The 10739-nt window shown below is 41.9% G+C and overlaps 1 protein-coding gene across 1 annotated transcript; it reads right to left on the bottom strand.

Annotated features, from left to right (window-relative positions):
- Positions 1–5303: 5303 nt before the first annotated feature.
- Positions 5304–8918, bottom strand: LOC115671735 (glycerophosphodiester phosphodiesterase GDPD1, chloroplastic-like). Its single transcript, XM_030593364.2, has 8 exons — positions 8497–8918; positions 8221–8396; positions 6939–6998; positions 6732–6812; positions 6441–6641; positions 6259–6354; positions 5911–6107; positions 5304–5813 (listed from the first exon to the last, which is right to left on the bottom strand). The coding sequence occupies exons 1-8, from the start codon at positions 8594–8596 to the stop codon at positions 5591–5593; spliced, it is 1134 nt and encodes a 377-aa protein (XP_030449224.1). The 5' UTR covers positions 8597–8918; the 3' UTR covers positions 5304–5590.
- Between the last annotated feature and the right edge of the window lie 1821 nt (positions 8919–10739).

The raw sequence follows: 10739 nt of genomic DNA, 5'->3' as shown, positions 1-10739 counted from the left end.
GAAAGAAAGAAATCTCAGAGTGCAGATCATTTTGATACTACATGTCTGGATGAGATCATTTCAAATGAGGCAAGAGAGGATAATAGAGAGACGACAGAAATTGGAGGTGGATGTAACGTGTGGACGGTCGAGGGTGGGTGCTGAGTTATGTAAACAGCAGCTGCAGGACATGGACAGGTTGAAGAAGAAACCTTCCCTGCTGCGATTCCGTATGCGCCGGGGAACCTCCCCGAATACTATAAGTTTATTATGCAATTGAAAAGAACGAGAACTCGCTGTGGAGGGCTAGATCGGGCAAGGAAAAATGAGGGGGTAAATTTTTAAGAAAGATTAAAGATTCCCGCAAGCAAATGGTCTCAGGCCACTTGCATGCAACATGGAAAGGTAAGTTGGCTTTTCCAAGCCAATTTGCGGCTGTGATGTGAATAACCTGTTTCTTTAAAACTCCTTCCCTTGAATTTTTCTCAGAATTGCACTTGAATAAGATTTAAATGGACATCTCTCTCTCTCTCTCTCTCTCTCTCTCTCTCATTCATCATCACCAATATCTGTCTGTCTGCTTATTCTTGTGTTGGGAGGTCAAAGGCGTTTGCGTGTGGGCGAGGAAGAGGGTTTTGAGGAGCAAAGAGAGAAACGTCAAAGTCTGCAATTATTTGTGTTTTGAGTAAAATATGTTGTCCACTGGAAATGTCTTTCTGTTCTCGTGTTCACATAAATTGTTCGTTTTTTTTTTTTTTAAATTTTTTTTCCCATACGCCTCTTTGTTTTCTTGGTGCTGTAATTGGGTAAAGGCCACACATTTCTTTCTAAATTATTATTTTATAAAAAAATTTTATTCCCCCCCCCCCCCCCCTTCCCTTTTTTTTGCTTTAATTGGACTTGTGTTCTCCAAAATTGCCTTATCCCTTTTTGGGTTTGCCAACTTCTGAAGCATTTTGGATTCCCAACATAGGTCACTTTGGTTAATACATGGATTTTGTCATATTACATGTGCCCATCACACACACAATGAATTTGGAGAGAGAGAGAGAGAGAAAGAGTGTTTTCAAAAGAAGCAAATATCTTTGAATTCATTGTATCTGAGATCTAGAAGTTGAAATCTTGAGCAAAAGAATGATGCAAGGCCAAATTCGATTACTTGGAAGGAATAGCAAAGAACGCATACATTATTGAACTTGAAAACCAGGGCTAAAGTTTTGGGGGTTTCTTATGGGCAAATTGACTTGAACCCCTTCATTAACTTGAAAGGAGCTGCCCTTTAATTTGTATATAAAAGTATATTTTATGTCGCCTTAAGTTTGATCTCCTTTGAATAATCTACAAGCTGACTATGCACTCGAGATTGCTACGCCTTACCCAATGGGCCTCGAGTGGGTGATGATCTTCTTCTTCCTGTCGAGATTATTATAATATTGGAAAGAGCTTTTGGAGAAGCAACTTTTCGCAGTTCTCTCTCTACTAATTTTCCTTTCCCCTCTTCCTTTTCCTATATCGTATCCTTTTCGGGCTCTCGATTTTTCTAAGTGACTTTCCTTGATGGCTTTTCTTTATAGTGACTTTCAATTCCACAAGGCATCATCACATGCAAGTTGCAATTAGCTAAAGCGTGCTTCAATGCCGTGACTATGACTTGGATTCGTGTGTGGTGATGGCTCTTGAGAATAAACATCACGACATCCCCGCTAACTAGAGATATTATTAGTAGCGAGGTCAAATATAATATCATCGATACTCCGGAAAGTGGCAAAAAAAGGAAGCAGTATAATAGGTTCTCCACAAGCAATGTCTTTATATAAGTATTCCCATACATATACAAATACATATACATGGACATATGATGTGAAGATTAGTAATCTCAATTCATAATATCGCGTCTATCTCATTCAAGCATAAATTTTTAATCAAGGAGCATGGAGCTAGCCCACCATAGAAGTGTTCCCTTTGGAACATTAATTTCTTTCATCTACACAAAAAAACCCTAATAGCAATACGTATCATGATGTCACGAGGGCATGCGATTTCATCCAAATTGGTGTTCAATGCATGCTAAACAAGCAAAATTTTGAAATTCCACTCAAAACTCAAAATGGGGTTACTTCTAGATAAACCCATGTGGCCAGGCAGAAAATTCAAAATCTCCATCGATTTCAAGGTTGACTTAGAGGAATCAGAATCCTTCAATGATGCGAAATGACTTCGGAGGGAGTTCCCTCGCTCAAACTCATCATAAATCACGAGGGTGGTTGAGTTGATTTTTCTTCATTTTGAAGCTAGTTTTGTCAACCCCTCCTTGAAGCAACGCACATATTTTGCAGCTAATGTATATCCCGAAGAGAATTTATTAACAAGCAATTTTTTTTAAAAATAAATAAACAGATACATCTGAAGACAACAAGTCGCTGTCTACCTTAGTTAATAGGTAACCCATAGTTTTGGACGACGAAATATGAACGACAATAGAGCAAATATGGGATTAACAACTGGGGTTGAACCCTCACAAGTTTGCCTTTTTTTTTATGAACGATATTAGAACAAAGATAGGATTAACAACTAGGGTTAAGCCCTCACAAGTTTGTCTTTTATTTTTTTTAAATTTCTTTTAGGTATTGATATGTTGAGTCCACAAGTTACAATGACCCCAATATCATTTTCGATAGTTGACAACGCGGGAATCATGGATTCAAGAAGACATCAAGAATATAATGTATGTATAAGCCGCATCACCTAACCCTATTCTTGGAATACACTTATCAATTTCTAATGCATGCTTAACTTGTTGAGATACTTTGTGACTGATTCTTGGTATATATTCCTTGTTGGGGGTGTGATTTATACGCCTCATCGATAATAAGGCACGACAGTCTCGCTCCCCAATGAGCGAGCAGGGGTCCGAGATAGCCACCCCGGTGATCATAAGGGGCAGCACCTCCTGGCCACCGGGGGGCTTTATAATTTGGACTTGTATTTTATTGATAGTTCTATTGAGTATATATAATCTCTTTTTCTTATAATTGATGGTTACAACAGAGATGTGAAAGGTGCTAATTATAGTGGAATCTTTGCTAGATGTAATCCTAGTTTAATGATGAACCAGGATAAACTTTGTGTCTCAATTTCTCTTTCTCATATTTATTCTCTATTTCGTTGTGTTTGTGCGCCTGTTCCTAACATTCCCAGCCACTAATGTCAAGTTACCCCGAAAACCCAATTTAGTCACTAAGCTACTTCATCCATTTCGGTTCTTGGTTATTGAACATTTTTATCATTGACACCTTGTTTTAAGTTGGTAATTTGTCTATGTTTTGTTATGTCTTATTAACGCTTAGATAAGTTTCTTTTCCTGTGCCATTTTGAGAAATCGGGGTTATATATAAGTTCTTGGTTAATGGACTTGTTACTTAATCCTTTTTGATTTCGAAAATTTCATTCGTCGCGATTGAATCGGTTCGCCAACCGATCAATGTTTTCGTTTTTATTATCTAGCGCTATTATAATTTCAAGCCATCATCGATCGCTGTAGCATATCGGTGTTGTCACGTGAATACGGTGCCTTAACCCCCAAAATTAAAACTAAAAAGGGAAAAAAGATTCAGTCATCGTGATTCTGCAATAGCAGCCAAATTAAGCTCAATCACGATTTAGGCGACTTGATTCATATAATTTGCGAATTCTATATACCCCAAAAAGAGAAAAATTACCAAAAAAAAACAAAAAAAATCAATCAAGCAAAGATGGAAGCGAATCCTACAAAATATGTTTGAAAGCGAAACACAACCAATGGATGACAATCCGTAGGTGGGTCAAAGAAGGTACAGGTCTTGAACGTATGTAACAGTACCCTGATACCAAAAGACACATGAAAGTACCTTCCTCCCTCTGTTCGCTCCACTTGCATGTATGCTTCAACTACCAATAGACCGAGGTTGCTTTACATAGCTTGCAACCGCAAGCCACACTCCATAAACGAGTGAAACCGCACATCAAAGAAACTTCCTGCATCAGACAACAACAAAAATAAATGCAGTCGAGCATCTGCATGTGCACCAACACCAACCGGCCTGCCATTTGACGTCACAATCTCGTTGATAAGTCACTTTGGTTTGGTGTGTTATCTTGGTAACTTACAAGCTACAGATTCCTCCTCGGCTGGGATGAGCAAGCCTGTGCTGTGCATGTACATTTTGGACACAAGGGCATATGCTCACGCACACCTTGCTTTTCCATACTGTTTTAGGGCATTTGCTTTTGCCTTTTGATTTCGCTATTCTTTTTCTTGCCCCCCCAAAGAGATCCGCTCTTTTTCTCTCCCTCTCTGTATAGAGAAGGGTCTTTTTATGGGGTGTGCACATGCGCGTGTGTGGGTGTTTTGGGATCAAAACATGAGCAAAGCAGAAGAGGTTGAGAAAAGGGAAATTAGATGAGATGAACTCAAGTGAGCTTTGCTCGTAGCATGACCCGTTCTTCTTCCCTCTTCGTTTAGCTCCAATATAGTTAGAGATCAGCCCAGTCCCTAATGGGTTCGGTTCATGCCTTTAAGCAGGTCTAGTGGGCTGGGCCGAACACGAAAGTAACAGTAAGCTATTGGGGATTTGGTCTGCACTAAGGGGCAAGTGAGTGAGCCCTGTTCCTTACTTCCTTTTCATGGATCCACGAATCTAGAGCACCCTTGCACTTGAAGGGATGGAGATCCGCTCTCTCATTTTGTATTCTTATCTTCAGTCTCGCTCGCAGGTTGGCTACAAAGTTGTTGGAGTTGGCGAATATTTCGGGACCCTTGTTTCTCACACCGGGTACGCCCACATGAGCTTATGGAAACTGAAGTGTTATCCGACGACATGTGACCCCTGCGTATGGAATGCGGGCGTTCGGGGGCAGCGCCCCCGACACGGGTGTTCCGCTGCCCTTTCAGCGGGCGGGGGTTCGAGGGCAGCGCCCTTCGACGGGGGTTCCGCTGCCCGGTCAGCGGACGGCTGCCCCGCTCGTCGGTGAGCGGGCGGGGGCAGCGCCCCCCGAAACCTCAACGGGTTTGGGCTGGCCCGTATAGTGCGAGATTAAGAGATTTCGTATAAGTTTAAGTTTTGGGCCCGTTTGGGGCACATATATATTTTGCTCGTTTTTCTGATTATTGTAACGAGTTGAGTGGCTGTAAACCGAAAATATAGTAAAATCTCTTTGCAGGACGTAGCCCTAATCGAGGGTGAACCTGGGTAAATTCGTGCATCGTCTATTTTGTCTGATTTCTGCGTGATCGTTCTGTTTCGGTTCTCGATACATCCCTTCAAGTAAGGAACAACGTCAAGGGATTTGTCGAGAAACTTGTCGACTACACCATGCCGAGTCTCGTACCATACATTTCGTGCTAGAGGACTTGGGTTAAGAGTACAACCAAGCAACATGATCAGAGGGGAGAGCTAGTGATACAAAGTCTTGATGGGTTGTGAGAACTAATCTGTACACGAATAACATGGCCACTGATCTTCAAGAACCAAGCCTGAGGGTGATAAAAGGACATTGAGGGCATTTAGACTTGCTAAAATTGTTAGAGAGGGGTTTCACAGAAATTGGTTTTTCTGAATAATTTGAAGACACTTCAGGACTGTATCAACTCTGGTATAAGCTTCAGCAGGAAAGAGAGTTCGTGCTGCGAAAACTGGGGCTTGGCTTTGGCTTCCTCTGCTGAAGCCGTCTCTCTGTCGCCCTCTTTGACAGGACCCATGATGTCCGAGACTGCCTCCGTTATCTCAGGGACGAAATCGACGATCACTCCCTCGATGCCCATCAGATATTGCATGTACACGACCTCAGGAACGTTACTGATCATAAACATACATCATCAGTTGAAGTGGCGAAATGGAAATTATTAAGACGGAAAAAAAGGGAAAAAAGAGAGGCGCTGAACAAAAAGCTCACTTTAGCTGGCCATAGGTGATTAGGGACAGATTGGACTCCTTGATTCCGTTGATGGCACTGGGATTTCTGAAGATGGCCTTCACTTGAGACACGATCCCTTGCAGTCCGCCGGCTAAACATAGCTTAATCGCCTCATCCAACGAGTTCCTTCTTTGGTCCTTGTAAATTTCGGTCCCTCCATTAGTGAGGAAGAATACCTGAGTCAGAAGTCGATCGCAACAAGTATGAAAATGGGTCATTCATGGATGATCATCAAATAGTTAGATTTCTTTAAGCCCATTTTCCTGCCTGTTATCTATAGAATCGGATACTGGACGAGCAAAGCTGAGCAATCAAGAGTGATCTTACCGGGTAATTGCTTTGCAGCTTCCGGATCAAAATGGCTGCATCAGGTTGGAAACTTGAGAATAGAATAGGCCTGTCCTTGGCATAATTGCTCACTACCTGCTCAAGAAAAATCATGACTTTATGTAGCAAAACGGCAAAGATCAACCCAAAAAATAGAATATTTGTATCTTTTGAAAGCATACATTGAGAATAACTTGAAGAACATGGACGAGTTCGTCTTCTTTGTACTCAATCTGATCGTCAAACTTCAATTCGATGTTGAAGCTGATCGAGGGATCGACTTTCTCGAATGCTTCTTGCAAGGTGCATAGAGGAGCATCATTCTCAACCTTCCACTCAAAAATCTTCCCATCTTTGGTTTTCCTAAAGAGAGGCTTTCCCACCTGAAATTTAGAAACAGTGTCAAACCATAAGCTATCGTTCTTTCACTAATCTTGCTGACAGAGACACAAAATGGACGACAATTGGATCACCTCTCCAGGCGAATCTTGTGGTCCGTATGAGAGAAACTCGTCTAAGGTGAGGTCCGTGACCCTTTTCTCAATTACCTCTCCCTGCGACCAAGGACCGAATTCAGGTTACGATCGGAAAAAAGAAGGAAAGAAACGCAGATAAAATTGTTAGATCAGTCAATTAAGTGCACAAAGCAAAGTGAATTGCAAACAATGAGGATTACCAACCTCGAGTTCGGAGAGGATAAAGTTGTCATGGAAAATGACTGGGCAGTCATCTTTAGTCACCTACAAAAACAGTTTTGTTTTTTGGTTTACAACACAGTTGCTTCTACGGGGCTCTTCGATGATCACCAATTAGTTTAAACAAGAGAAAAAGAGAAAAAACACCAGCAAGTAAAACCAATCAGTCCCCCTGAAAATTCGAGATAACAAATTCTATAGCAAAGTAAGAGAAAAATCTTAAACTGGACAGGTCAACCACTTCATGGATATGATTTCGCTAGTTACAGCTTCAAACATGAAATGGAGCTCAAGCTTCGGGTTCTTGACCAATTATAGGCGGATTTAGATTAGAAGAAACCATGGAGAGGGATTATATATCTAGACAAGAGTCGAAGAGCCTGAAATAGATCGGAATATAAACGCGACGGATGAAATTAATAGGGGGGGGGGGGGGGGGGGTTAAGTTTGTTCACTGGATCGAGGAAGCTGGAAATTTTTGAAATCTGCAAATTGAACTGTTCAAGGATCCCGACTGGCCTGTCACATACATCCACAGTTTGCCCGAAAAGAAGAAGGATCATCCATCAAGAATGGTGTTATCACCTAAAGCCCTGATAGTCCAACAAATTGAACCAGTCAACTAGATCGAATCTAGTAGATCCTAGATTCATAAAGGGTTTCTTAAGAAGTTGGTCAAACAGTGATTTATTGCATCATCTTGATTTCATACACCGATTTAGTGAATCTTGTCCATTGAAATTGTTGTTTTCTTGTTTCCAGTTAGGACCACAGAATTGGACAGCACAGGACAGGTGACAAGAAGCTGTTAACACCCCGTGACCGTGACCTCACTCCCTTACGTGTTTCAATTTCGGTCCTAAACTGGGCTTTTTTTCTGGGGAGAAGGCGACGCTTTCGCGGCGAGTAGAGACAGAAACCCTGTCACGTGTTGTTCCCCAGAAATCAGGACTCAGTTTCAAGGCGCCACAAATCAAGAACACACCCTCTCCGCCCTAATCATCCACCGGCAAATCCCGCCGGCGACGCCTGATCCCACCTCGTCTCCGATCACCTCAACGAACTCTCCTAGAAAGCTGTCAAACGTTTTTCTTTATCGCGGAACTGCTGCGATAAGTCGGGATTATGTTCACGAGCGTCTCTTCCAGGCTTAAAAACTTGTCAAACAAATTCTAGAACAATAATAGAAACTCTTAATTCTTTTCCCAACACTAATTGCGCACTCCAAATCAACAGGAAAGACAATGCGTTGAGAACCGCGTCCTACCTGAACGTCGAATTCGACAAAGTCGACAGGGAAAGCGGCGGCGGCCTCGAAAGAGAGGATCGAGTTCTCTCTGATGGCTCGCATCCTCCGGTCGCTCGATTGCACCACGTTCATTCCGCTTCCTCTGTGTCCGATCACCAACATCTTCATCGGCTCACCGTCGACCTTGTTCGCTTCTACGTACCAAAAGAACGTCGACACATCAAGATTCGCAAAAAGCTCAAGAAAATAAAGAAGAGAAGGAAGAACAGATTAGGCAATCTGTACTCTACGCACCTCGAAGGAAGCGGGGTTGGGAAGAGAGGTCTAATGTGGCGGTCTCCGGGACTTTATCGAGACTCGGGACGTCGGAGACGTGAACTGCTTTCAGAGCCATTCTTGAATCTTTTCTTTTCAACGTTGGCAGAGAGAAACAGAACAAAGGAGGACGAGGAGGAGGAGGAGGAAGAGGACAGAACGGGGATTTCAGTCACCTCTCGGTCTCGTGAAATCACAGAAGAAAGAAGCGGTATTTATAGTGTTGGAGACCCCAAAAAGGAGAAGGAAAGAAAACAGCCTCGTCATGGCGATCTATCAGGATGTTTCTACAGTTTCTCTTCTTTGTGTCGGGCATGTTCGAAGAGGGTTCAGTCGGAAAGGACTAGAGAGACACGAGACATTGTTTTCTGGACGAATATTGCACTCTCTCTCTCTCTCTCTGGCGAGGCTCGCGATCTTCAAAATAGAAAAGGTCTCGATATTTCCACAATTCGCGGTGCTCCATCTCCATCTCCATCTCCATCCAGCTCTGAAATCGTTCGGGTAGCTTCAAGATTGCGTTCCTGAGATGTCTATCAACGTTAACCTTACTCCACGTGGGGCGCTTGTAGAGATTTCTGGGGAATATGTCGAGGAATATCATTGGACAAAAAGTAGAAGACCGCGGTCGATTCAAAGTTCTGTTCGTCTGTTAGCTTCGCAAGAAGCTCCCGCAATTCGTTCCCGAGCAAGGGCAACCGATAACGCCCGTTGGATCGTTAGCTCTGTTTGAAGGGCGTGGTTAGTCATGAAAAAGGAGAAAGAAAAACGTGCATAATGCTTTCACTGATTCGATCCGAGATCATTAATGCGTGTAATAGTTGACAACCCACATATCACCAACTTTTGGTTGTAATCGATGAGTGAAAGACTTAGTTGATAATAGCGGAGTTTGGTGAACGATATAAGTCATCGATGAATGGGACAGTCGACAACTTGAAGAAAATCAACAACTCTCAAAGTTATCGACGAGAACCTTCACCGGTAATGAAGTTATCGATATCGCCATGTAATTGTCGAGTAGTGATATTTTTCGGAATATGTAACTTATTGCAGATAAGTGTTGCTAGAAAATAGGAGACTGTATAACTTCTTGTAACCACCTATAAGTTACTTTCGGATGTATGTAAGCGTCATTAGAGGGTTATAAATACCCCAAATATACTCTTTGTAAAGTCTCTCCGATTAATTACAGAAGTCAACGTTCTTTGCAAATTTATTTTTGTCTTTACTTTCCCGCACTTTACATGACTGGCCACGAATGCCTCTGGTCCTCATACCTATAAATCTCTTGTTATTTACTTTTATGTTCAAAATCAACAAAAGACCCTTCACAACATTTGTCGATTCGCATATCCATCCATCCATACTCTTGAAGGATATTTTTGGTGAAACATCTTTTTAGTATGCCTGGTAGGACTAGTTTTGTTGATTCGAGGAGACTGGAATGGCAAGAACCAAAAATCAACAAGAGTTCGACAATGTTGTTGGCACCAACAATCCAATGCCACAAACTGCTAACGAGGTTGTTGCCAATTCTAAATCTTTCGTCAATGAGAGGATGGTTGAACAAAATCGATGCGAAGAACATCTTCCAAGGCATCAGAATGAAGAGTAGTTAAAGGATATTGCTCCAAATTCCAGCGTGGTTTGTACCATTAGAAAATTGCTTGATGAACAACAAAATGATATGGCTAATTAAATCGTGAGTGACATATCAGATGTGATTGAGCCCATTGTTATTAATGCCGTAAATGATGCTCTGTCAAGATCAGGATCGTTCAATCCACCAACCTCATTCCAAGTCAATCCAATAGTAACGGGATACATTCCTAGTACCTCCCTATTTATTGATGCTAATAATGTTGGTCAACGTAGTCAACCTCCTATAAGAATTATGCAAAGATCTGAATCTTCTAAATAAGTCAGAATAATGAGAATAATCATGCTAATGTTGATAACAATAATTTGGAAAATCAAATTGGTCGACTGGTTAGTCAACTGCCAAACGTTGAAAGTGTAAGGCCAATGGCTTCATTAGCACCACCCAATATGAATATTCCTGTTGGGCCTAATGTGCCGATTAACATAAATAATCTGGCAAGACCAACATCATCGCTCGTAAGAAACCACACTCCGAATGGATCGATAATCAATCTTTTCCAATAGGTTTCAAAATCCTTGACTTTGCCCTTTTTAGTGGCGAAGAAGAACAATCGACC

Source organism: Syzygium oleosum, unplaced genomic scaffold (assembly GCF_021117445.2).
Source record: "Syzygium oleosum isolate NSW1041296 unplaced genomic scaffold, Sole_v2.1 Sole_v2.03, whole genome shotgun sequence".
NCBI lineage: Eukaryota > Viridiplantae > Streptophyta > Magnoliopsida > Myrtales > Myrtaceae > Syzygium > Syzygium oleosum.
This window is presented reverse-complemented; position numbering and strand designations above follow the sequence as displayed.

Excerpts from the sequence above, each read along its gene's own strand:
- LOC115671735 (XM_030593364.2), bottom strand. The coding sequence starts at position 8,596 with ATGGCTCTGAAAGCAGTTCACGTCTCCGACGTCCCGAGTCTCGATAAA. Across the intron at positions 6,813-6,938 it reads TTATCCTCTCCGAACTCGAG|GGAGAGGTAATTGAGAAAAG; the intron begins GTTGGTAATCCT and ends CCTTGGTCGCAG. Across the intron at positions 5,814-5,910 it reads ATCACCTATGGCCAGCTAAA|TAACGTTCCTGAGGTCGTGT; the intron begins GTGAGCTTTTTG and ends GTTTATGATCAG.